The 26,611-nt window shown below is 56.0% G+C and overlaps 1 protein-coding gene across 7 annotated transcripts in view; it reads right to left on the minus strand.

The window, feature by feature from the left end:
* The window catches only part of PTPRE (protein tyrosine phosphatase receptor type E), a 41,202-nt gene that overhangs the window by 4,231 nt on the left and 10,360 nt on the right, over positions 1–26,611 (minus strand). For 5 of the 7 annotated variants that reach the window (XM_032882082.1, XM_032882077.1, XM_032882084.1 and 2 more), the window contains 13 exons: positions 23,205–23,295; positions 19,106–19,182; positions 18,381–18,417; positions 16,461–16,558; positions 13,550–13,669; positions 12,194–12,357; positions 8,352–8,487; positions 7,884–8,033; positions 7,472–7,565; positions 6,221–6,297; positions 5,181–5,315; positions 2,004–2,129; positions 1,153–1,319 (listed from right to left, as the gene is read on the minus strand). In XM_032882082.1, the coding sequence (XP_032737973.1) occupies positions 1,153–1,319; positions 2,004–2,129; positions 5,181–5,315; positions 6,221–6,297; positions 7,472–7,565; positions 7,884–8,033; positions 8,352–8,487; positions 12,194–12,357; positions 13,550–13,669; positions 16,461–16,558; positions 18,381–18,417; positions 19,106–19,182; positions 23,205–23,295 (1,472 nt within the window). Of the gene's footprint in view, positions 1–1,152; positions 1,320–2,003; positions 2,130–5,180; positions 5,316–6,220; positions 6,298–7,471; positions 7,566–7,883; positions 8,034–8,351; positions 8,488–12,193; positions 12,358–13,549; positions 13,670–16,460; positions 16,559–17,125; positions 17,146–18,380; positions 18,418–19,105; positions 19,183–23,204; positions 23,296–26,611 lie in introns of those variants that run through there. The other 2 variants (XM_032882080.1, XM_032882085.1) reach the window with 2 other exon arrangements.

The raw sequence follows: 26,611 nt of genomic DNA on the forward strand, positions 1-26,611 counted from the left end.
CAGAGTCCTCCAGGCCCACAGTCCCGCACGCGGGCTGGTTCTGAGGCTCCTGACCTATTTTGATGACCTGTCCCCACCTCTGCCCTGTGGGACCTTGTTCACCTTTGCCTTCCATGTGCTAAACTGTCTGGGTCTCTGGAGGCAAAACGCAAAGGAATGGATTTTTAGTTTATTCCAAAGGAGGTCTACAAAGCCCCCCAAGAACCAAAAACCGCGTTCTGTGCTCCCCCTCCTGGCCAGGCCAGAGTGCACCCAGGCTGGTCCCACGTGAAGCGGTCCGAACCCTCCACGTTCAGCCCAGGCTCTGGGGGCTCCAAGGAGTAAGGGGGCAATGGCAGGCACAAAAACCAGCGGAAGCCACAAGTGGAAGAAGAAACAGAAGAACAGCTTTAGAAGCAAATCAGCATCCTCGAGAATGAAAATGCCCCCACCTCCTGCTGGGGAGAGCTCTGGAGTGGCGGCCAAGGCCTCCCGCTGGCATGGGGGAGGGGTTGGCCTGACCAGGACCTGGAGCCTGCACGTCTTTGGATTTGGATTTTGCCAGATTCCCCTTGATAAGCGTGGATGGCGAGCGTGGATGGGGGCATCCTTGATGGGGACGCCCACTGTCTCCAGGCACTCCCCTGAGCACATGTCCCTCCTCGGGCCTCCCTGGCACCTGGCTTGGGAGCTGGGTTGAAAGGCTTGGGGCTGGAGTGGGCGGCAGGCCTCTGGGAGCAGTCCCAGCCGGGACATCTTAGGGGGCTCCAGAAAAATCTGCCCTCCGTGAGGACGTGCTGTAGCCCTGCCTCGGTTCCCGGAGCCCAGGGGGTTGGGGGGGGACGACAGGGAGGGGTGAGCACATCAGCCAGAGCCAGCACATCTTCCAAAGTGAACACAAGCAGCTGAATTTTGGGAACAGGTCAGTCTGAGCTATGTTTGGCTGGTCTGGGGAGGACTTCAGAAGCTCATGGAAACGAGTGTTTGAGTCATTTCCCGGCTCCTCGTCCCATGAGGTCTCCTGTGTGTAGTTAAGATGACATTTAGGCACCTAAAGCTCTCTGTGTAGGGAAAGTCTCGGGGACGATGCGCCGCGGCTGGGAGCCGCAGGCTGGGCGTGGGGTCTGCACCCCACCACTCACCAGGAGGGGCACCCCGGCCCCGGCGGCTCACCTGCAGTGCACGGTGATGGGGTGGTTGCCCGTCTGCTGCTGCTGCTTCTGCACAGCCGCGATGAGGTCGATCATGCCCTTGCCCTCGGCAGGAATCCCGATCTCGGGCCAGCCGTGGAAGTGGAACTGGCGGACCACGCGGGTCTGCTCCTCCTGGTGGGCCAGCGGCTGCGGGCAGGGGAGGGCGTTTCTGCTCACGCAGCCCCGACCATCCAGGAACAGACCTACCCTCCCGTGGAGCAGGGCCCAGGCTTGGGGTCCTCCTGGGTCCTCCGACGGCCGGCACAGTCCCCCTCTGGCTGGCCTGGGGGTCCCGGCCAGGCTGTCTGTAAGGCCGAGTGCACCCCAGAGCAGAAGGCCACAGAATGAGGAGCGGGATACGCAGAGGATGTCCCCAGAGCCCCCGCCAGGGCCCGCCGGACACGGGACCGATCCTGGCAGCTTTGCTTGAGAAAACAGGATCGTCTCTTTCCTAGAAGCCAGGACCCCTCCTGTCCCAGACGCTCTGGAAAAGCCTGGAGAGGCCTCTGCGGCTTCATCCACACCCCCTCGTCCTCCTGTCCCCGCCGCTGCCATTTCTCCTGAGCGGGTGTTTGTGGCTGTGAGTTGGCGCTGTGCTCCCCCTCCCTCTCTCGTGCTCCGGCAAGGACGCACACGACCACGGAGGTCCGAATGTTAGAGGAGATCTGCCCCTTGATGACACGGCTCCCTATTCACACGCTGCCCACTGATCCGAATGCACCAGTTAGAAAAGCCTGGAGGAGCGGGATGTGCCGGGACCATGGAAAGGAGCCCCTGACGGCCACTTCGGGGCCGTCTGTCTACGAGAGCCCACAGCACCAGCGACAATACCTGATTGAAGGTGACCAGGAAGTCCCGTATGCTGATGGCTTCCGAAAGCGTATCACTTTTTATTTCGATTGTTATTTCGCCATGAGTCACGGAGCCCTCTGTCGGCCAATACTGGTAGCATTTATCCTTGGGGGATAAAATGAAATTTTAAGTCTCACACGAAATAACGCCCTGTTAGTGGTTTGATGTTATGCTGCAGGATGGCTCTCGGACCGTTTGGCGCATCTCATCTGACGCAGTAAATCACTAACAAACGCGAGTATGGATGCCGGCTAACACCTGTTGACCAAGGGAATCCAGAAACAGGTGTGTCTTCGGAACTCGGATACAGGAAGGTATTATCCAATCAACGGAGCATGAAAATTGGTTTTCCATATAGGAAAAGGGGTGGGTCCCTGACTCACACTCTACCAGGACTGATAGGAACAGTCCAGCCCTCCTGGAGTTGGGCAGTGCACAACATGCACTACCATATCTGGTAGCTTTGAACCTTCATAAAGGAAACCCAGACAGGTTAAAACTTAAAGTCAAAAACAGAACTGTGAGAGCCTTAGACGAAAATATCTTTTCTTTTGGGGGTACAGGAGGACTTACTAAAAAACAAGACTTCAAAAGAGTGAACCACCCACGACACAAAGATTATGACATCAGATTAGAACACAATGAGGGCGCCTGGGGGGCTCAGTGGGTTAAAGCCTCTGCCTTCAGCTCGGGTCATGATCCCAGCGTCCTGGGATCCAGCCCTGCATTGGGCTCTCTGCGCAGCAGGGAGTCTGCTTCCCCTCTCCCCCGTCCCCCTGCCTGCTTCTCTGCCTACTTGTGATTTCTGTCTGTCAAATAAATAAATAATTTTTTTTTAAAAAAAAGAACACAAAAAACTTCTCTTCATCAACCAACATGGCCGAGAAAGCGAAAAGACATGCCATCAATGGTGACAAGATATTTGTAGTTCACACAACTGACCAAGGATTAGAATCAAGCATATGTAAAGAATTCTTACAAGTCAACACAAGAAGAACAAACGACTCACTAGCAAAACGGGGGAAAGGCCTGGCCAGGCATCTTGCACGGAGGGAACATGCCATCCGTAAATGTATGAAGTGATGCCTGACTTCAGAGCAATCAGAGGGATGCCAGTCAGGGCCTAGGAGCGGTGATGCATACGTACGCCTAGTCAGTCAGCAAACACGAGGAGCCCTAGCAATACTAGGGAAGTCATGAGGGATCTCTCTCCTCCATCGCCAGTGTCCACTTCAGGAACTATCCTGTCAATTCAGACTGTCACTCTCCAATGTAGCATTCTGTCCCTGGGGTACAGGCCACTCCTTGTGCAGCATGAGAACTGTAGGAGAATGTACTAGTAGCACCATTTGTAAAAAAAAAAAACAAAAAAACAAAAAAACAAAAAAACGCAATTGACCCAAATGCCCGTGACAGGAGAAGGGATAGATAAATGGATGCAGGGTGCACTGTGTGCAGTGAGACACAAGGACACACTGAGGGATGAGCCACGGCCACAGGCATCGATGCAGGAGCGCATCAGAAGCATCCTTCTGAGTGTGGAAATCAAGTCCCGGAAGAATACGCGCTGTAATGACCCCCTCATAGAAAGTTCGATAGCAAGCAAAACTGAACAGTAGCTTTAAGACATACACATATAGGATTTCTGAAAAGCCAAGACCACATCCACAAGGATGGCTTTAAAAAGATCAGTAGTGGGGCTCCTGGGTGACTCAGTTGGTTAAGCGGTTGACTTCAGCTCAGGTCATGATCTCAGGGTCCTGGGATCAAGCCCCGCATTGGGCTTCCAGCTCAGGGAGCTCCCCATTTCTCTCTCTCCCTCTGCCACTCCCCCTGTTCTCTCTCTGTCTCAAATAAATTTTTAAAAATCTTTAAAATCATAAAAAGACCAGCAGTAATAAGTGTTGGTGGAGAAACTGGAAACCCTGTATACTCTGGTGGGAGCAGGAAATGGGGTGGCTGCTGTGGACCTTCTTCCAAACGTCCAGCCAGATGAGTTAGAGAGACGGAGTTACAATATGGCCCAGCAATTCTACCCCGAGGTGTCTACCCAGGAGAAACGAAAACAAATCCATGTAAGAACTCCAACATGGACGTTTCCAACGTGATTCATAATAGCTCCAGAGTGGAAACAACCCACACGTCCATCAACAGACGAATGGGAGATAGTGTGGTACGCCCAAACAACGGCCCATACAACAGAAGGCGAGTCGTCGAGAGAAAAAGAACCTATTTTGGATACAACATGGTTAAAACTAGAAAACATGAAAATTCAATCACAAAAGACAGGTCGTATGATCTCATTTACAGGAAATGTCCAGAACAGGCAAATCACAGAGGTGGAAAGTAGAGGAGTGGTTGTGGAGGAGGAAGAAATGGGGCCTGGCTGCTCACGGGTAGGGGCTTTGTTCTGAGACCGACCAAGACCCATTTGACTTAACAGAAGAAAAAGGGCTGATGGAAATGATCTGGAATTAAATAATGATGATGTTTCACAACTCTGTAAATATGCTAAAAATTGCTGACTTGTACCCTTTAAAAATATGGATGGAATCATACGTGTATTATAACTCAATGTACTGTTTTTAAAAGAAGCAAAGAAATCAAAACACGGGTTCAGGGTAGTGGTTCTGTCTTGAAAGAGCTCCCAGATAAGTGGCCATCACTGACCAAAGTTCGGTTTTTCGTTTGGAGAGTGGGTTCATGAGCACTTACTGTGTTGTTAACTGAACTCAGTAAACAGGGCCCAGATGGAGCTCTGGGGACAGGGAAACACTGACTCATTCCGTCCAACCAGGACACCGTCCGTAAGGTGCCCATGTCAATGTCTATGTCCTTACGGCTTGAAGAAAACGAGTAAATGTTGTTTTGTTCAACAGGTTTTGATCAAATTTGCATTTGCGGAAAAACAAAATGACAGACTTGCGAGGCTGGCTATGTAAAACGTTGGGTAAGACCAAAAGCCAGTGTGGGTGGTCATGGCTAAGCAAACGGGATCTTTTTTCCATTTCCTGCCTGTCTCCCACCTGGGCCGTGGCCTGGCCTCCGCAGCTGACCACGGGTGGGCCCATCACAGGGGACCGCCGATGGGCTGGGCTGCCGGGGGTGCACACTACCCCCCTCCAAGGGCCCCGGCCGGCCACGAGCGCCACTGACCTGCTCTCTCTCCTGGACCTCCGTCAGCATCACGACCGTGTGGCACTTCCACTCCCACACCATCCTCCAGAAGTCCTCCACTGTGTGCGCCAGCGGTCCCTGGGTCGCGATGAAGTAGTCCTTTTGTCGGTAGCCCTTGGAACAGGGGACAGAGATTAGAGTCTGCCCTCCTCTCATGCCGGTTCCTGTGCAGATGCAGGGGTTAGCTTAGGAGAACCCAGGCCCGAGGATGGAGAGCATCTTCTGGCTTCCCCAGCTGCACCGAGCCCCAGCGGGCACGCATGCACACGTGCACCGTGCGACAGGTCAGGGCGCCCGCTCTCTCCCCTGCAGCACCCGGGGTCCCCTCTGAGCGGGTGTGGCTAGCCACACACACACACACACACACACACACACACACACACACACACACACCGGTCCCCTGCGACAGCGCCCGTGGCTCTGCTCTCCCATCTTTCTGTGTTTCGGCTCAGTTAGCCTCATGGGGGTGGACTGGGTGTGGACTTAGAGGAAATGAATTCAAACCCAGTTCCTCCACGCAGCCCAAGTGACCTCCGGCACAGTTTTCTCATCCACAAAGGGGAGCTCTGATGCACACTCGGCCACTGTGTCCTTCCCCACCCACTCCTCGGCTAACGCCACCTTGCGTGGAGACAGCCGGTGACCATGCCCTGAACACACAAGCACATCGTCCCCGTGGAGCGGGTTGCAGACAGTGCAGGACAGAGAGCCACGCAGTGCCAGTGGGTGACCCGAGCATATTAGAGATAGAACAGAAAAAACGCTGTGTCTTAAAAACACAACGGAAACTAACAAATTACTTAGCAGGGCGCCTACGCTCTCTATTCCCAAAACTCATTATCCCTTCTTTTCTTTTCTTTTTTCTTTTTTTTTTTTATGCAAGTCATTCTGCTAACAAAATCTTTTGGATTTCAGGATTCCTTCCTGATTGTCGAAAGCAGTTAATTAGGAGTCCCTGTGATCACAGACGAAGGAAACATGCATCTTCGCAAAGCACGTCCGGGGCCCCCTGTACTTACATCTATAAACGAGGCGTTGATGTAGTCTGTGTATTCCTGACCCCTTTTCATGGAGAGGATCACCCGATTGAAGTCATCTACAAAACAGGATGTGCCTTCAGTGAGCACGCACGCCAGCCCTGCCGTGCAAACTGCAGCTGCTACCAGCTTCCGAAATACAAAACTTATGAATAAAATTGTTGCGTCAAGTCAAGTCCCTGCAAGGTTTACTTTATAAAATAGGTTAATTAAATTGGCCCAGAAAATTATGTTTTGGTAGGAAAGAAAGCTCTGAAAATATTGCAGTTAACATTTTCATTTGTCATGAATTGAAGTAATTCAGACCACAATAGGAGCGTTAAGAATACCGCATTTCAGGGGCACCTGGGTGGCTCAGTGGGTTAAGCCTCTGCTTTCGGCTCAGGTCATGGTCCCAGGGTCCTGGGATCGAGCCCTGCATGGGGCTCTCTGCTCAGCAGGGAGTCTGCTTCTCCCTCTCTCTGCCTGCCTCTCTGCCTAACTGTGATCCCTCTCTGTCAAATAAATAAATAAAATCTTTTAAAAAATCACATTTCATGAGGGGAAAGGAGTGTGGCCAGGCAGGTGGCCTGGAGTGGCGGCAGCCACAGCCACCAAGAAGCCGGGGTCTGAGGCTGCGGCAGGCTTCATCCAGGCCCAGTGCACTTTTGATGCTCGGTGACCACGAGGGCATGTCCGGGGCCTAGGGTCCACCTGCCACGAGGCGCTCCCTCTCCTCAAAGCAGACCCTCTCTTTCCTTTCCTACAGTTCCTCTGATCCCTGTGAAGTTCTCTGCTTCCCCCCTCAAATGTAGGCATCCTTCGTCCCCCTTACCCGGGACCTCAGTAGGCTAGGGTCCTGACGGCACCCCTGCCCGTTTCCCACCTCCCCTAGGCCTGGAGCAGGACCCCTTCCCCCATGTACAGGCTTAGGGGATGACTGGATGACATGGGAATCTGGTGGCCCCAGAGTCATGGCCAAAGCAAATCTCTCCACTTCCAGGAACTGCTCCCTCTCCCATCATCTATGTCTCATATCACGAGCTGCCCACCTGACACCCAGGACTGTCTGGGTCACCTGTCCTTGCTTCTCTTCCCAGCCCTCGCCATCACCCCCAGGAGCCCTTAACCGCAGGCCCAGAGGGTGTCTTGCCCTGGGCCCCGGCTCGCGGAAGTGGGTGGTCAAAGACTTCCACGGGTGCCGACCCCAATCCCGCCTGTCCTGAGGGCTGAAATCCCCTAGGGCTGCCTTACATGGGATGATCTGGATGACCCTGGCCTTCTTCATGTTCGCAGGCAGGTTGCCCGTCCTCATGTTCTCCTTCATGATCCGGACATTGGTCAGTTTCTACAACCAAGAACCACGCAGTCACAACACTGACACTGGCGAGCGAGCCCCTCAGCCCCGCACAGCACCTCTCCCAGGGGCATGTGTTCATCTTTCTCCTCCTCCAGCTGTTTCCTTAATCTGGGGAAAGACATCGTGGGCACGACACCCTCCCCCACGCAGGTTGCTGCTCCCACCTCAAAGCCCCTGATTGTTTTTCCCCTACGTCATGGCTGGGGCAGCCACCCTGCTTTTTCTGGGGTCCAGCAGGAGGGCAGTGATCGAAAGCGGTTCCTCCGACCCGCCAGCCGTCCTCCCCCGGGGTCCGTTCACACGTACCCGGAACTCCTCCTCCAGCCCGACCTTGTCGAAGTGGGCGGCGGTGCTGTGTAACGTCTGCAGGTGCTTTTCCAGAGAGGACACGTCCAGCTCGGTGTCCCCGTAGAGGTAGTACTCCAGTAAGGCTTGGTAAATGAACGTGTACTGCATCTGCAGGGATACCCAGAGCACCCAGCACCCTCGCGTACGCCCTGCTGCCCCTGGGGGCTTCCCCTTCTGCACACGTTGCCTGGGGAAGGAGGTCTGGGACATTCAGGGGGACAGCCATTAGTAATGACCATTTATGGTGTTGAGGAAGGGGAGTAGGTCAGCTGGCACTGTTGAGTGTGCTGTCCCCACCAGGCTCTGTTTTATTTGTGCTGCATCGGGGACAGTCGTGTGGTTTGGGAGTGGCCCAAGGCTCTGGGTTCCACGCTCTGCACCGCTCACACCAGGACGGGTGTGGGGCCGTGGAAAGGCGCTACTTACGTCTGTTTGCACCATCTGAGGGCGCTGGTTGCGAATTCTGGACACGAATTCAAAGACATCGACCTTCTGCTCGCTGTGCATCATGTCCATCATGGCATCGATCACGATGAAGGTGCCCGTCCGGCCCACGCCAGCGCTTTCAGGAAAAGGGGAGATGTCCCATCGTGAAGCACAGAGCACCCCACTCCGCCCACAGCAAATGATGGGACTGCAGAGCGGACCTACCTGTGCACCAGGACAGGAGGACAGCCCCGCCCATCCCTGGGGGACTCCCACCCCAGCCCTCAACACCCTCTTTCCTCCATCGATAAAGAGTAAATCTTGGGCGCAGCCACCAGAGGGCACCATAGTCTCAGTGAAATTATCCCAAATCCTTCTCTAGGAACTACAGAAATGGTTAAAAGGAGCGTCGGAATGATCTGTTGTAGCTGCTGTCCGTGACATTGTGCGAATCGTCTTCTTCCGTTGCCAGATGCTATCTTGCTGTCACGTGTGTAAGTGGATTTTTTGAAATGTCACACTTGAAATGGCTTTTCTGGGTTCTTTACAAAAAGGGGGTTCCCAGGCTAGGTTGACGGGCTCTTGAGCCAAGGTCAGCCGGAAGGGGAGGCACCGGCTTGTGCTCTCTGGCACGAGAAGGAGGGTCTCTGTGGAGCCGTCTCCCGGCTAGGAAGCAAGCAGCCCAACTAGATTCTTGGGTTTGAGTTTCCTGCCCTCCCAACGCACGCCCCACAGCACCTCTGGGACCTCGGGTCTGTCCCTCCCGACCTGCTGTCCCGGGTGGGTCTCCTGGTGGGCTGTGCATGTTTGTTCCCCAGTGCCCAGGACAGAGCTGACACTCGGTCGCGCTCATTCAACACTCGCTCAACGAGTAAACCCTCGTGAGGCGGCCTGGTGTGTGCAGTGTCTGTCGTGAAAGCGGGCCTGCCCCCTCTGGCCCCTGCAGCGTTAACCTCTGTAGCAAAAGGAAAGTCACCTCTCTAACAAAGACTCACAACTTAAAGAGTGACGTCCCCCCACTTTCCCCTTTGGGAGGGTCGGGGGGAGATACTGCTCTTTCTAGTCAGTCTCCGAATCTGGCTGAGAACAGCAGTGAAGACCCTATTCCGGGCCAGACCCCCTCATCTCAGGGGGGAAAGCAGGTCAAACACGAGGTGCCCTTTGGGGAGTCTTAGCTCTTACAGGTGCAGAGCCCCGTGAGATGCCCTGCCCAATACGTAGGTGAAGGAGGCCACAAAATCACCTAGTGCAAGGCGGTCAGGGTCCCTGGGCCGCTTACGGGACCCCTCGCCTGGCCCAGGGTGCACGCAGGAGAGGTTGCCTCGCCACTGGGACAGGGCTGCGCTGGCGCCCCAGGAAAAGGCGAGGGCCAGGCCGTCCTTCAGCCAGCCTCCTTGGGGATGCGGTTCCTAAGAGGACTCTGGCAGAGAAGGTCGTTCTGGATGAGTGTGTCAGCGGGGATGGAAACCAGGGAGAGCCAGAGCCCTGGGCCCGACACGGCTTAGAACTGAGGAGCTCCGGTGTGAGGATGAAATTGGAGGCGGGATGTGAAGTCAGCTCTACCCTGAGTCTCTGGGAAGGGGAGGGTGGTCCAGCCAGCACGAGCCCTCTCCCCCACCCTGCCAGTTCCTGGCAGGCCTGTACCCTTTGGCAGGAATTCCTGCCAAAGTCATCACATGACTGCAGTCAGGCAGGCGTCCAGAACCGCCCATCTGCCCACACCATCCGGGGCGGCTCACAGGGGCCTGGGCTTGGAAGGGGAAGGACCCTCCAGGGAGGAAAGGGACCTGGGGAAGCCGGAGACGGAGAGTGCCCCTCCTCCCACTTCCCAGATACTAAAACCCCGGTGGCCAAACAGAACATTAAAGAAGGCCAGAGAACCCAGGAGGCGCAGGAGCCGGGCGGAAGTAAAACATTGCCACAGGGAGGCAACCGCATGTTCGACAGCAAAGGCAGAGACTTGAGGCCACGGACGGGGACCCAGCATGAAAATAAGATAAATGGCAAGTGCAGGTGTCCTGGGGCCCTGAGGTGGGGAGGAAGTAAGCAGAAAAAGGAGAGTGGTCATTCCCTAAGGTCTCCCATGCATGACAGACCTGGACACATCGGGGACAAAGCAGGACTGAGCCTGCTCCCTGCAGCCAGCCCTGACCCAAACCCAGAGGCCTTTTCTTTATCCTCCCCCTGCGCCCACCATCCGGAGCTGAGCAGCCAGCCACCACCAGAAGCCTGAGCCAGGGAGAGGCAGCAGCGGGAAGGGTCTTGTCGGCCCCTCCTGCCAGGACTTCTCCGGCTCGGATTCTGGATCCTGAAGACAGGCTACTGAAGTCCCCACGGTCTCTGCCACAGCAGGGCCCGGATCTCTGATGGGGTCTCGGAAGTCCCTAGGCAGGGACAGGGACTCAGGCCCTTCTGTCCAGGCCTGCACCCGCCTTAAGGAGGGAGGGCCCTGCTCACCAGGCTGTCACCCTGATTACACCTGTTTTGGCCATTACAGACAAGGTCATTGGGAGGATCTTGGCACTGCCAAAGGACAAAGGGGACAAAGGACAGAAGGCACCTGCATAGGTGATCCAGATGCTCTGACTCCATCATACAGGTGTTTGGAAGAAGCCACAAGGAGACTCTGGCTTCCGTGAAGTCTGGGCAAGAACAGGAGTGGCTGACAAGGACCCCACGCTGGGGCCAAGCAGGACTGGCCTGCAGATCCCTGCCCCAGTACAGCTCCTGGGCGGGGCTGGCAGGGCCGGCCCCCGCGATCCTAGGCGCCACCTCATTAAATGCACGGTTGCCCCAGGGTCCCTCATCTCCCAAGGGGCAGGTCCAGGACTCCCTCCCCAGCCAGGATGACAAGGCTTTCCCCTTTGATCTCCAAACTGTCTGCAGGTTCTAACCAAGCACCCACTGGGAGGACGGGGAGTCTGGCAAGGGAGCACTCTTCATCTTTCTGCTTTTGTCTCCAAAGCCAGAATGGGCACAGGCCAGTCTACCAACTCCAAGTCCAAGGCCTTTTCTCGGACATGACCTCCTGCACCAGAAGCCAAACTGGGCATGGAGATGTAAGACACAGAGGGGATAACTTATGCCCTGCCTCTATGGTTCCACGAGTTCCAGAAGAAATGAAAATTCAGTACAAAAACCACCAGGGACACCAAGGTGTGCAAAGACAGAGGACAACTTGCTCAGGAAAAAGGGCTCACTTTCAGAAGCTGCTTTTCCACAACCCAAGGAATAATCACAGTGTTGACAGCTTATGCCGATCTTAGCTTTGTGTGAAGTTCACCTCCGGGGCAAGTCCAGGGCCCTCCAGGATGGTCCCTCCCACTGCAGAGGAGGAGAATGCAGCTGGCAGGAGAAGGGGAAGCCCAGACCACAGAGCCAGGCCTTCAGGATTTCCGGCCCTGGACGGCTGCTGGGGGCTGCTATTCACTGGGCCTGGACCGTGGCCCCCAGCTCCTCTGAGCACTCTTGTCTCAACACAGGAGGCTCCCCATAGAAGTGTGGTTTCCAGCTCTATCCTCAGAGGTGACTTGAGGGTCTCTGGGGGCAGGGGAGGGGAGGCCAAGTGAACCTGCCCAGAGCCCCACTAGCTCCCTCTACCTGGCCTCTTGGATTTTATCTGTGCTGGGTATTGGGGTTCCCCCTCAGATGCCGCTAAGCAAAGGGTTCTGCTCTCACGGAGTGGGCCACACGTCCCCCCAACTCTCACCCCAAGGGGGTCTCTGAGGTGTCACTTCTGTCCCCAGTGAGTAGAGGCTGCTTCATTCCACCCCGCCTGCCCTCCTGCCCACACCGGCAATGGCCCACGGGGCATGACCCACGACGGCCCCACGCGGACATACCTACAGTGGACCACGATGGGCCCGGCATGGGCGGGGTTGAGGGCCTTCACTTTCTTCAGGAACTTCAGCATCCCGATGGGGGTGAAAGGCACTCCGAAGTCGGGCCAGCTGGTGAAGTGCAGCTGGGAGACAAGCCGTGGGGCTTTGCAGCCATCGGGGAGCTGCTGCGGGAGATGGGGAGGTGTGAGTGGGGGCAAGGGCCCCTCCCCCAACACCACTCTCTGAGGATGCTCCCTCCCACCCCCATACCCCACCCCACTGTCTAGACCCTGGGCAGCAAGGAGGACACGGGTGGTGTGCTACCTGCGGGCAGGACTGGCAGAGCGGGACCTGCAGCCTGTCCCAGGCCCACGGAAGGCTGGCCTCGGGCAGCCAGACACATCCAGAAGCTGGCCCTCGGGCTCCCAGCCCCCACTGTGAGCAGGGCGGCCACGTCCCCGTCGGCCTGGCAGCCCCACTTCCTTCCCGCAGCAGCGCGCCCTTTCACTCCCCACAGTGCCTTAATTTGGAGGGAGAAGATGATGTGGACGGCCAACCCACCCACGGCCTGTGAGCACGGCTCTCTGCCCCAGATCACGGAGGGCTAGTGGTGTACACGCAGGTGCACGTGCATGTGTGAGTGTGACCGTGAGGGACACGGGCAGGGGACAGTAAAAACGATAAAGCGCGTCCTCTTCCCTTCTTTGCTGTGGCTTCTAGAAACCTCATTGTGCAGGTCACAATGCCAACTCCCCTTCCTCTGACTCCTGACACCATGACCTTCTGTTTTTCCCTTTTATATATATATATATATATCTGATATATATATAACTTATATATATTATCATATATATATATCTTAGATCTCTGTTCGTCTGTTTTGGACACAGGCATCTGTATGGAAGAATGCTTTGCATTCTTTTAGGCAGGGATGGGGCAGGGATGAGCAGGAAATAAGTATGACAAACACGGAGGACGTTACAGAAATAATTTTGAGACTGTTAAAAAAAAAATCCCACCTTACCACTTCGGCATGTGAAATGACATCATGCTACTGGGCGAGAACCACCAGTCCTGGTGCCCCTCCCCCAAGTGACAACTTCCTCCACCCAAGATGGTGAGGGGGGCCCGGGGCTGCCTGAAGACCCCTGGGCACCGGTCTCCTCCTGCGTAGATCCACACCCTCAGTCCACTAAGCCCGACCCTGTCCCTTCCCTGCACTTGGCCCTCCCCAGCCCCCACTCAGCGAGAGCTCCTACAGCACCGGCGGGGGGGTGGGGCAAATCTTCATATTATAAAAATTAGACGCATATTTGCTCCTGACACTGCTCTCCGCAGGACGGCCTCTCTAGAAAGCCAGTAACTGAAAGTGCTTACGGACTGTATGCAGAACTTCCGGACGGTGTAATCTACCAGAACCATGCAGTCCTCCACGCACACACGGATGTTCCCGTAGGTCCAGCATCCCTGGTCCGGCCAGTACTGCGAGCACTTCTCCTACACGGGGTGGTTGCACAGAGATAACCAGGTGTGGGGGCGCCCCCAGCCCCGCCATCGGCACACACCAGCTTCCCTCAGGCAGTTCCCGGAGCTGGGAAAGGGCCAAGAATGCGAGGCCGTGCAGCTAGTGGGGGGCAGTCCCGAGTCTGTGCTCTGGCTGAAGCAGGGGCCCACGGAGGACAGGTGCCCTGCACACAGAGCCCCATCTCAGTACCAGCCCTCCCTCTGGGCTTCCGGTGGCTACACGTGGAGACTGTGAACCTGCAGCCTAGGGCGGAAGAGGCCGCTGTGAGTACAGGACACAGGAGAGCGTGAGGACGCCGTCCTAACAGGACAATGTCCCCTCCTTCCTCCAGGACATCTCTGAAGCATCCCAAGGAGAATCGGAAGCTCAAAGGTGCTGGTTTGGGCCATTCCTAGCCCCCTGGGGACCCTCCAGGACCCCCTGAGATGCTTGCTTCCCTTGAAAGGCCCTCACTTGGGCCTGAGGGTTGAGTCTTGGGCCCCCCACAGGGCTGTGCATGTGGAAGCTTCTCCGCCCTCAGCCTCGGCCTCCTGGTCCTGCTGCGGCCACAGTCCCCTCCCTCTGGTCAGATCATGAGATGCTGGAGCAACTAAATTTCACAACCTTTCGCCAGAATGTTGAAGCCAGGGAGAGGACAACAGAAGTGTAACCAAGTAAGAAAAGGGAACTCTATTGAGAAATGATCTCATCTGAAATGGTGAAAATCAAGATACAGAAACCGGCCAGCTCTGAGTCACAGAAATGGAAAAATCCAGTAGGAGGCTTCGGAGACAGATCAGAGAGAAAATGTCCAGTGACATGCAACAGGATGCCTGCTGCAGGAAACGGAGGCGTCCTCTGAGACCCGCTGCTCCTGTGCTGGTCTCACTGGGTCTCCCTCCTCCTCACTACCCCCATCCCTGCACTGCTCAAGTGGCAGCATGAGGGCTGCCGGTCCCAGGGAACCCTGGGGCTCCCAGGGCAGCGTCCTCCTTCTCTTTGGGGGCCAGGTCCTGGCCAGGCATCTGCTCGGAGCATGGGAAGGGCTCAGCGTGCCTGCTTCAAATCCCCTGACTCCTGTCACTCTTTCCATCCACGGGGCAGGATTCATTCTGTGGGAAGGGGGTGGCCCTCTCCAGCCCAGTCCCAACCCCCTTGGAAACAAAACAAAAACCCCATCCTACCCGACAGGAAATGGTAACTGGAGGCTTTTTCCTGTGCCACTTGGCACGTATGAAACAAATTAGCGAAGGTGGCCACCGGGAGGGGCTCTTCCCTGCCTGTCCTGCCTGTGGACCAGTGTCTGCCTTGAGCCCCAGCTGAGGTCCCCTGGCCCGGCCCACGACTTCTGTCTCAGAGGACACAGCCCGAGCCTAGCTGCCTGGGTCCCAGGCCAGTGAGTGACAGCAGGGCTGGGGTGGGGAACAGCAGGGACCAGCAGGACAGAGGTCTCCCAGCACGCTGGCCCTTCCTCTCCACCTGCTTGCCACCACTTTGTTCTGGCCCGCACACTGGAACATGCTAGAACAGTCTCCCCATGACTAGCAAGTCTCCTTCTAGCCTCCAACTGTTCTAATCTGGAGAGCAAGCTCACTTTCTATAACTCAGGTCCTGCTTTCTTCTGAGAAGCCTCCCACGGGACCCGTCTCGGCCTCCCCTCGGAGGCCCGAGCCCGGTTCCCTGACGCATTTCTCGCCTTTCTCCTCCCAGCATGGCTGCAGGCCCAGCAGACCACTCCTGGCCTCATAGTCCCATCACCCTGCCGGGTGCTGCCTCTCTTGGGCTGTGTTTGGTCAAGTTCCCTCCAGCCTTGGAGATACGGTGCCACTCCGGGCCCTGCCTCGACCCATACCCAAGGAAGGGAAGCGCTGCTTCCTCTGGGGGTCTCCCTCCTTCCTGCCCCCGAAGCCACAATCACGCTGTGCTCTGCCTTATTCCCGGGGGTAGGAAGGGAAGGGCTGGACGCACAAAGAAGGCCTGGCACGCCCCCCACCACACCCTCGGAACCCTCTGTCCGCTGGGCTTGCTCCGCCCTCCCTGCCCACCACTGGCCCTGTGCCCCCTGCTGTTTCTATGTCGCCTCCTGACACAGTTTACCTTGCTCTGCTTTCTGTTTGGCGTCTGCTCTGCCCAGGGGGACAGAAATCGTGGGGGCCAGGGTCTGTGAGCTGGTTCACAGCACGCCCCTCGGCCCCGCACTGTCTGTCCAGGAGAGTGGACGCAAAGGAACATCTGTCACGTTTAGGAAGTGAATCCATTTATCCTTCTTCTCTCTAGAGGTTTCGAGTTCTTATAAAGTACGTACATCCCGTTTTATTTTAGAAAAGCTCGCACAGGGATGAGAGTGACACCCCTTCGATGCGCCTTGTTTTCCAAATTCCTTTCTCTCGTCTGGGTAAGAAGCAGTAAATCCGTCTTTAACTCTAGTCTGAGGCCCACTAGCTTACCAGCCTGAAAACTCTGAGGTTCTCATTTCTGAGGTCTGTGGCTCCCGCCAAGGCGTAAGAGCAGTCGGCTGACCGGGGAACCTTGGCTGAGGAAAGGATGAACGGCGTGACATTTCTGTATCACGGTCCAGAGCAGGGGGATGCTGGGGACACAGCACATTTATTTCAGGATAAGATTGCTATGAGCCCCTGGTGGGTTTTTCGCTTTTTGTTTTTTTCTCTTCTTCTTCTGTGGTGATAAGGGCGAGGAATAGGAAAAGGATGTGGCGAGCACGCCCCCCAGCGAAGCCCCGGAAGCTACAAGAGCAACCTCTGTGAGTCAGAAGGCCGAGCTCACCTCTTTCCTTTCTTTCAGGTTCGTCAACATGACGATGGTGGCGGACCTCTGCTCCCAGATCATTCTCCAGAAGTCGTTAACTGTCTCCTGTTTGGGGCCTGTAGATAGGGGATGATCCCAAAGTCAGACCTGAAGAGGGGCCCTGGGGGTCCCAGCCCCCGTCACCCTGGCTGTGGGGCCCCGGGGAGGCCACCACCGCCCTGCTGCTCCGAGGCACGAAAGTGCTGCTCAGCCGACCTGGAGATCTGCCGCTTCCCCGCCCGTCCTGCCGCAGCACCCCACCCGCTCCGCTACCCTGCTGGGGCTGCGGAGTCCTGGGGGGCTGCGCATCTGCACCTGGGGGTGACCCTGTTCACAAGCAGTAAAGGGGATCCAGATGAGGCTCGGGTCAGCCTGTGTGTCACAGCAGCTTGTGTCCACTCTGGGGCTCGTCAAGCCTGCGGAGACCAGAGCCCACTCCAGAATGGCACAGGTGTCCGTGTGTCACACACACACACACACACAGACTGCAGGCTGGCCGACCCGCCCTCCGTGTCTGACCCCCTGCCCGTGTGTCCCAGACCCCTGCAGCGGGCCGTACTCAGGGCCGTCCAGGGAGACGCGGCCGGAGCAAAAGATAAAGCATCCCCAGAAGAAAGTCCTCTGCCCTTTGCCCTCCCTCCTGCCTGAATACAGACACAGAGCCCAGAGACGCAGCAGCCATTTTGTGACCCAGAGGAAGACAGTGACACGTCACGGAGGGCGGAGCAGGAAGACACAGAGGCCCCTCTCCTTGCAGCTGCTGCCTCAGCCCTGGGCTGCCTCCCCTGCTTATAAGGACAGAGAGAGAGAGAGGGAGAGAGGGAGAGAGAGAGAGAGACAGGAGCCTCTATCTGTGTCAGCTAACGTCTGTCAGGTTTTCCAACATTGTTGTCCTCTGGGTGTAGGCGCATGTGCCTTGCCCTGTTTCTTGGGGAGCGTGCATTTTTGGTAAGTTCTCAAGTGACGCTGATGTACACTGACTTCTGGGACCTGCTCTCTGAACGACTCTTGCTGAAGACACTGGCTGTTGGCCTGCCCCGGCTCGTGGGGCGATGGATGGTAGCCCAGATCAGAAGCGTGCGCGCACACACACACACACACACACACACACACGAAGTGGCCTGTGGGCAAGGCTGAGGGCCTGCTGCTGGGGCTGAAGCATCCTCATGGCTATGGCCTTGATCTGAAAAGCTACTCACCCTCCCCCCGCCCCAAAAAACAACAACCACATGGGAGCCACACAGAGCTCAGCCAACTGAAAGAGATACAAGTCTGTCTAAATTAACAAGCAGCCCACTGAGACGGTCACTGCTGGGCTCCTGCGTGCCCTGGCTTTGTTTGACTCAGGCAGATGTGGAAAAGAGGTGTGTCTGTCTGTCTACACCTACACACTGTGTGTATGAGCACCCGACACGCCTGTTACACCCACACTTAGAAATGACCTCGCCCGCCATGCTCCTTATCAGTTGGCCCTGACCACAGAGGGGGACAAAGCGCCCAGAGGCTCCAACGTGTCTGCGTTCTCGAAGCTCTGTACACAGAATGAGCTTTACGGGCTTCGCACACAGATGCACAGAACGACCTCGGGACGCTTTCAAAGACGCAGACTCTAGGCCAGCATTTCTGCCCAGCTCCCAGGACACTCAGGGTCAGCAGAGCACTGCCTTGCATCACAAGGCTCTGCGAGATTAGAGACGCAGGGACAGGTGGGACAGACGGGACAAGTGGGACAGGTGGGACAGGTGGGACAGACTGCATTCAGGCCACAGAGACGCAGCCTGGCACACAGACAAGAAGCCGAAATGGAGCCCCCGCATTCCAGCCGTCAGATGAGGACACGGTCGCCGTCCTCATCATTTTACCCGAATCATCTTCTGCAAGTCACAGTGAGAAGCTTACCTTGAGCGGCGATGAATTTATTCTTCTCTTTGTAACCCTAGAACGATAAAATCGGGTCGGTAGGTTTTCGTAATTGCCTCTGCTGAAGGATTTCATTGTTGTTTGGAAGGTAACATAGTAATCACGAAAATCTTGGAAAACACAGAAATAGGAAGAAAACTCACTAGCAACTTCAGAAATTGTGCTACTTTTGATCGTCCCTCTGTCGAGTTTCCATTAATACTTGCCCAGACACACACACACACACAGACACACACACACACACACACACACACACACACACACCACATTTATATATTCTTAACTGGTTAATAGATACAAATTCTCCTCCACTGTGTTTTCATGGTTTTCATGATGATTTTATAATTACTGTTAAATGATTTTTTAAGTTTCAGTTAAAGTGGGTTCTTAATCCAGCCGATATGGTTTGACCATAAACCTGTCCTACTGGTCCCTCCTAACCTGTTTTATCAGTAACATAAAGAACTCTGTAACAAATGTCCCATGTGCTTCTAGGCTTCTTAAAAATGAATCCCCAGACAGACGCTAATTCAAAAGGCCTGGTAGCATCCACGCCATCCGTGCTATGGCCAAATGGCCCATGAAAGTTGTGATAATTTAATTCCTGGTCCTCCAGAGAAAAGTCATGATTCACACTGAGCCCCCAAATGGTCCAGACGTGCACATCATGCTGGGCAGGGGGGACAGGAAAATGGCAGACTTACATCTATGTAGGAAGCATTAATGTAATCTGAACACGGGGTTCCATCCACCTGGCTCAAAATCACCCTGGAATGATCATCTGTTTAAAAAAGAAACAACAAAACATAACACGTACATATCTTCCATCTATGGCATTAAACACTGCAAAGGACACGACCGGGTTTCCCACGGTGATCACAGGGACCGAGGAGGCGTCAGGAGACCCCGCGTGGCATGACGGTGGGAACACATCTGTTTCACTGAATACTGGGCCTCAGCATGGAGGACAGTGCCAGACCCTAGCCAGCGGCTCAGTAAAACCCGCGGCATGACAGCGGAGGTAAGGATTCAAGTGGGGACCGCTGGATCTCCCCTAGACCCGGAGCAGCAGCACGTGCTGGGATCCTACAGTGAGATCACCATAGGCTTCTCTGAAACCCCAGCTGGGCACCAGTTGGTGTACTCAGGATAACCCTGGATGGGAGGACGGGGTCCCCCCTCTCCCAGGCTTTCCAGGGAAAGGACAAGCAGACTCCACACTCCAGCCATCAGCCTTCAGATCTCTAGGGATGGAAAGTGGGCAGAACTCACACAGACCTGGGCTGAGCACAGGGGGGCCACCTGCCGGGAAGATTCTGGCTTGTTGTACAAGCAGTGCCCAGAGTGGGAGGGCGACCACGGAGAGGTCTGTGTGGGGTGTTTTCACGGTGTGTGAGGGTGTGATATGTGGGTGTGTGGTGTAAGCGTGTTTTCTCTGATTCTTTCTGAGTGTGTGTTTGTGGGGAGTGTGTGTGCACACACACCTCAGGGAGGTTTCAGCCAGGGTCCCCTTGTGATTTCGGTGGACCCTTGTCACTCCTACCTTCATAGGCCATGTCCTCCATTAAAAAAAAAAAAAAAAAAAAGATGAAACATTTTATTTTATGACTGCGTTACGAGTTAATATGAAGCTTAATGTAACCCAGATTGGATTACGTGTATATTATTTTCTGATTTTAAAGGAAATTAGATAGTTTCATGAGACATTAAAAGTGTTGCAGGCCGGGGCCTGGGTCTCCTCGCTGGCGTACCCCTATTCCTCCTGGGAGGAGCGATAGTGGGGTCGCCCAGACTCGGCCCAGGGCCTGGGTCAAGGGTCACAGGTGCTTCTGGGGTTAGTCACGCTGTGCCGGGCACAGAGATTGGTGGAGGATGTGGGCTTCATAGGCATTTACTGCATGGATTCTGGAGAAATTCTGTATCCTCCTCCCGCTTTATCTTCCCTAGTCCCTACAGGACTGACACCAACTGAGAAGGCTGTGTTTGTGGTGTGGCTCTGGGGCAAGGACCCCAAATCCTAGCTGTTGTTGCCCGCGAGCCTGGAAGGCGGGCCGGCCTCAGACAACCGCTGTCTGGACATCGCACTGCTGGGCCAGATCCGTCCCGTCCTAGCATGACGGGCCGGTGGGGCTCCCAGGGAAAGTCATGACCTATATGGGGCCGTCAGGGTATCCAACGCCAAAGGTCCAGCTCAGGCGGGCATTTCTGTGAGACCCTCCCACCCCCAGGGGCCGACAGCCCTGACGCAGAAATAGCTCGTCCTGAACGTGCGTAAAGCTGGCTGAAAAGCATCTGGTACAGTTTACGCTTCGAGAGCAGCTACAGAGAGCAGAGGGCAGAAAACAGACTCCCGGTTAACTTAGAATCTCACAGTTTCTAAGAGCTTCCTGTCTTTTTATTCTGAAAGTCACACTTCACTTTCAAAACATTATTTCCTGACGTGATCGGCGGTTGCTGTTTTTCCGGAGAAGAGGATGCTGTCTCCTGCCAGCCATCGAGGCTTTCTACAGCCCGGCCTCGTGGACCCGAGACCCCGTGAACCACCTCCAGTGAACCAGCCCATTCCTGTCCCCGGCCCCCAGCCGGCCCCGGGGGTATCTCTGGCCAACTCCTCAGTTTAAGGAGACGCCCCCTCCCTCAGCCTGTGCCTTGCTGATGCCGGATCCCCCCCACTGGTGATCTTTAGGGCACATCCCAAGTGTCTCCATGTCACCATCCCAGAGACCCAGTGTCCCATCCACGAGAAACACCTTACATCCGGGCAGAACGTCCTGGCCCCTGATGACTGCCAGCACCCCGCCTCCTTGGCACGGGGCGCCTGGGCGGGAGAGGGCTGGGGCTGGACCCTCTCCCAGCGTGGGAGGACGCAGGATTGGCCCCGTCCCAGGTTTACACTAGCAGGAAAGGCCCACTTCCCTCCACAGCACGAGCTGGAGAACACAGCTTGGAGCCAACATGCAGGGGGTGGGCTCTGCTGCTGGGGGAGGCAGTCCCCCACCCTGGCCCATCACCTCTGCGAAGTGGGACGGGTGCAGCTAATTCCCACACCTGGCCATTAGTCCCACCCCCACTGAGGCCTCACCAAAAATACTGTTAATTTTCAGTGTAAATGTCACCTTTTTAAAAACTAGAGGGGTGGGACGCCTGCGTGGCTCAGTCGTTAAGCATCTGCCTTCGGCTCAGGTCATGATCCCAGGGTCCTGGGGTTGAGTCCCCCATCGGGCTCCCTGCTCAGCCGGGAGCCTGCTTCTCCCTCTGCCTGCTGCTCCCCCTGCTTGTGCTCTCTCTCAATCTCTCCCTTTCTCTGACAAATAAATAAATAAAAAAGTAAAAGATAATATAAAATAAAAACTATGGGGGTTTAGTAAGCAAGAGACAAATGGGGGACAGGAACCCGGAGAAGCACTTGGTTCAGACTAAGTCCTCAACCTACGCATTCAGCAGCTCAGTGAATAAAGTAAATGAATTAAGAAAGCTAATTAGTTAATCCAATAATTGATAATAATATTACTTTCCAAATATCCCAGTTTTCATTTGACACAAAATATCCCAAAGAACCCAAACCTCCCACCACGACTCTCCTTTCACTGGACCGGGTCAAGCCCAGTGGCTGGCCTCCTCCCTTCTCTGACACCCCACGCCCGATCCTCCCAAACCGTTCCCCGCATGTCCAGAGTCTAATGTGGGCCCAAGTCTCCTCCCCCACCCAGCGGCAGGGCCACACAGCTTCCTGACGAATCTCCCTGCTGCTCCCTTGACGGCTTATACAAATACGATTTGGCCCAATGGCTATTTGGTTATTTTTCATTTTATCTGGATCACAGCCTCACAGGGGCCTTCGCAAACAACACATGTAAATCCTCTGCGAAGTTCGGAAGAATTATTTCTATCGAGCACTGAGAGTCCAGAGGCCACACAAACTGGGCAGACCATGGCTTCTCCGGCCTACAGAAGACTCTGATCCTGAACATGCAACCAAGAGTCCACGGCCTGAAGCCCACTGCACAGGCTAGCTTCCTTGCTCCCACGGAGGCTCTGTCGGAGAAGGGAGGCTCTCTGGGCATGCCTGGGAGGCCTGGGGTTCAGGATTTAAACCCTTCCTGGCTACCGTTTTGTCAGCCCAATGGGCAAAGCTCACAGTGGGGGTCCAGCTGCACGAAGAGTACGGAAACCCTCCTTCCTCAGCCAGCTTGTATAAGGGCAACTAGGAACTTTCAGGTTTGTCCTGGCGAGGCTGTGAGAGCTGCCCCCAGGGCATGGCCCATCCAGCCACATTCCTGGATAGACTGGTCAGCCAACCTGGCCCCAAAGGCCTCCCCCTGGGTTCCCGTAGTGGTTGGGGTTTCTCAGCCTTCCTACAAAGTTGCCAAACCCCCAGGCATTTCTTATTCTTTTGCTTCTGTCTCTAGTCCAGGGGACCTGCTGCTGGTACCAGGAGCACAGAGTTTGAGACAAGGAGAGGGCCAGGGCCACCAGCACAAGATGGGCTCAGGACTGGATCCCGAAGGAGGGCCCCACCAGCCTGTGCAGGTGACACTCCCTTTGGCCCCTGGGCAGCATGGGTCTCAACACTAAGCACAGGCTTGGTGGCCAGACCCACCACGACAGAGGTGGCCCAGGCCACCCATGGGAGATGGGCATCTACACTTCCAGTGCAAACGCCAAGCAGCGGTGCGGGTGCGGGCCCTCATCTCTGAGCCCTCGACCACCATGCTGCCCTGACAGGCACAGTCCCGGGAGCCACAAGGGAAAGTCGAACATATTCTCGATGCCACCCATCATGCAAGAAAGGTAAAATCTTACTGGGAAGGATGTTGGGGTATCTGTTTTTTTCTCTGTTTTCTTCCTTATTGGCCTGTTCAAAAGTTCCTTGTATGTGTCCAGACGGCAACGACTAGAAAAGAAAACACAGCATGAAAAGGGATGGACCAGACACCGTGTGCACGTCAGCTGCCCTAACGAGCGCGGGCAGGAGGAAGACTCCATCTGGACAAGCCCCCGCCCCCTAGTCTGCGGCCCTCTCTGCCCATGGGCTGTGCCTGGCGCTGGGCAGAGCCGTGACGAAAGGCACTCTGGCTAGCAGGCCAAGGGAGCCGTGGACATAGTGATGACCCCATGGTTGGACCCAAAGACACATGAAGTCAGGGACTTGCCCGGGCATTGACACCCAGTCCCCTGGAGCCACATGTCTGGACCCAAAGCAGGCCCACTACAAATACGGCCGATCACAGGAGAGCCTGGGACCAGGAGGGGGCAGAGCAAGGGTGTCTGTGCAGAGGGGCTGGGAAGGTACGCTCTGCCTCTGGGGCTGGGCTGAGGGACGGGCACAGTGATGCACCAGGTACTCAGCCATGGGGTCCCTGCTTGCGACGCCGTGTGCTCGTGGTCCAGCAGTGAGAGCTCAGAGGGGCCCCATGGCGACTGCCGACCCCAGCCCCACCTGGGACCAGCACGAAGATCCCCAGGGGGCCTGTGTGCACCCTTGGCTTCCTAATCCCCCGGCCTCAGATGAGGACACGAAGGGGCCACTCGGACCCTGTAACTGATGTGCCGCTCAGTGGACGCGAACCCGGGCTCCCTGACTTCCATTCCTCGACCACTTGGGGCCCCTCCCATCCTGCCGGCTGGGGCCGTGCTCCTTCATTTGGGGGCTGCTGGGCCATCCTCTGCACTCAGATGAGCCCCTTTGCAGTGCACAGAGGGTAAGAGTCTTTTGAACCCCCACATCATGCCTTTCAACATTACCCTAAACATTGACTGGACCGGGAACCCCAGCAATTCAAGCACTAAGTGAGTCTTTGCAGCATCTTTGGTGTGTCGGGCCCCACAGGAGGAGCTGCATCAGGGGCCTCGGCCATCACAAGCGATCCTGAGATGACACGAGCGTCACCTCTATTTTACAGATGAGGAAACCACCCCCCACGGCTGCGGCAGATGCGGCTGGAATGCCCTGGCTTGCAAGGGGCAGACACGGGGTTGGGGCCTGCTGTCTGGCCTGAAACGGGCAGAGGCCACGAGGAGGGTGCTTCTTTCTTCAAGTATAAAGTCCCAAGGGCATGGGGGCAGGGCTCACAGTGCAGCCCAGACTCTAGGCTTCCTCACCCCGTGAGTCAGGAGGGACGAACTTGCCACGCACAGGTGGCCAGAGCGTCCCTCTCCCGGATTACAGGGCTTTTCCATCCCTGACTCAGCCCCTGCCAGCCAGTGTCATCTTTTCCCCATTTTGGGGTTACCACACTGGCTGGCCATGGGCAGAGGACCTGCCAGGGCCGGTGTGGAGGCCAGCCTGGGGGCGGGCAGGTGGTGGTGGGGTGCTTGGGACCAGCACCTTCTCTGCCTAGAGTTTCTGATTCTTATCAAAGCTGTCTTGACACTGACTTCCTGGACCCGCCCTGGACAGGGAATTGGTGATAACATTCTACGACTTCTCATTGTCTACACCTGAAAGCTGTTTTTGACCTCAGCCCTGAAAATAAAAATGAGGTATATTACTATGATGTCACGTGTTCGTCAAAACCCGCACGATGGATGACGCAGGAACCCCAGCTCTGGACTTGAGAGCATGACAACATGTCAGCATGATTCACCGTTTGGAACGCACGGAGGCAAGAACAGCCAGGGAACCCATGTGCAGGGAGGGGCGGGCACGTGGGAACCCTCTACCCTCTGCACGAGTTTTCTGTAAGCCTAAAACCGCTCTACAAATCAAAGTCTATACAAATAATACATTAAAAAGACAGAGAAAAAGAGGACCCGGGATGCCTCCCTCTTCCTTGGAAGGTGAACGGCTACAGCGTGGTGGGTAGAGAGGCCGGAGGGGTCTCGGTGGCAAGCGTGGACCCAGCCCTGCCACCCGTCCCCACCGCAGGGACCTGAGACCCGGAATATGGAGCTGGGGTGGCGACACTGGCTTCGTGGGCGGCGCAGAGGGGCACCTGGCGTGAGAGGCCCAGTGCTCTGCGTAGGGAACACGTCTCCGTAGCCCAGCACACAGAGTAACAGCCGTGAGGGGCCCATCCCTTTCTCCTGCTGTCCCTGTGCTCATGGACCCTCGACTCCCAGCTGCTCATATGGCACAGGGGAAGCGGGACAGCACCCGGGGGAGGGCTCCACCGTAACTGGGTCACCCCTGCGGTGCCGGGCGTGAGCCGCGCGTGTGTTAATTGGTCACCAAATACCATGACTGATCGTCCAGTTATATACAGTGGCTGAAGGAGGTTTGTTTGTTTGCTCCCTCAAGGTGAGATTTCATGTCCATGAACACATGGGAGGGGTTCCAGGTCCCACCCCTTCCCCTTCCTCCATGCTTAGCATTTGGGGAGGTGGGGAGAAGGGCAGAGAGGTGCGAGGTGGGAGCTGTTCCAGCAAGCTCTGGGGGACAGGTCGGGTTTGCATGCCCTGTCGGGCCCTCTCCTAGCAGCCCCGCCCCTGTGCCTTTCCACAACGGTAATGACAGGCTGCATCCGGGCCTTGGCCCGGGCTAGACTGCTGGTCTGAGACCGGGAAGATTCTGTCCGGGGAAGTGGGCTATTCTGGGCTATTCCCCTGGCGCTCCCGTGATGGGGTTTAATTGGGAGCCTGGAACAGGTTTCCCTGGGAGAGCTCTTGCGCATGGAGGGGTGGAGACTGAGGTTAGGTGTTCCCAGGAGGCGTCCTCGGAAGCATGGCAGCCCCAGCCCCGTCTTGTGCAGACACGCGGCTAAGCTAGGCCCACGACTACTTCTCTTACACATTAGGACACTCCAGGGGATGGAGCATCCTTATTTTATAGGTGAGTAAACTGAGGCAGGCAGAGGTTAAGTAATGGCCCAAAGCCCTGCAGGCTGGTAAGAGACGAGCTGGGCCAGGAATCCGGGCAGGCCAAAGCCAGCGTCCCCTCCCTGACGGCTCCACCGAGCTGACCCCCGTGCCAAACGCTTTCAGTCCACTGAAGCTCTGGGTCGGCAAATAAACACATCCAAACTCGTCAGACTCTGAGACTCGTCTGTCCCTTCCACAGTTTCTGGGACTGGAACTCAGGACAGCGGGTGCCAAGGAGGGAGATGAGATGCAGTCGTCCAGCTCAAGTGTGGAGTCAGACCTGGGCTGGTCCTGGCAGGCTCCTGGGCCCTGACAAGGGGGAACCCACATAAACGTGTCTGAGGACCCGGCGGCTCCCACTCGTGAGAGGAGCAAACGGGTCCAGAGAGTACCGGCAGCTCGCCCCAGCG

The sequence above is a fragment of the Lontra canadensis genome, unplaced genomic scaffold (assembly GCF_010015895.1).
Source record: "Lontra canadensis isolate GAN:19392208 unplaced genomic scaffold, GSC_riverotter_1.0 scaffold79, whole genome shotgun sequence".
Classification (NCBI taxonomy): domain Eukaryota; kingdom Metazoa; phylum Chordata; class Mammalia; order Carnivora; family Mustelidae; genus Lontra; species Lontra canadensis.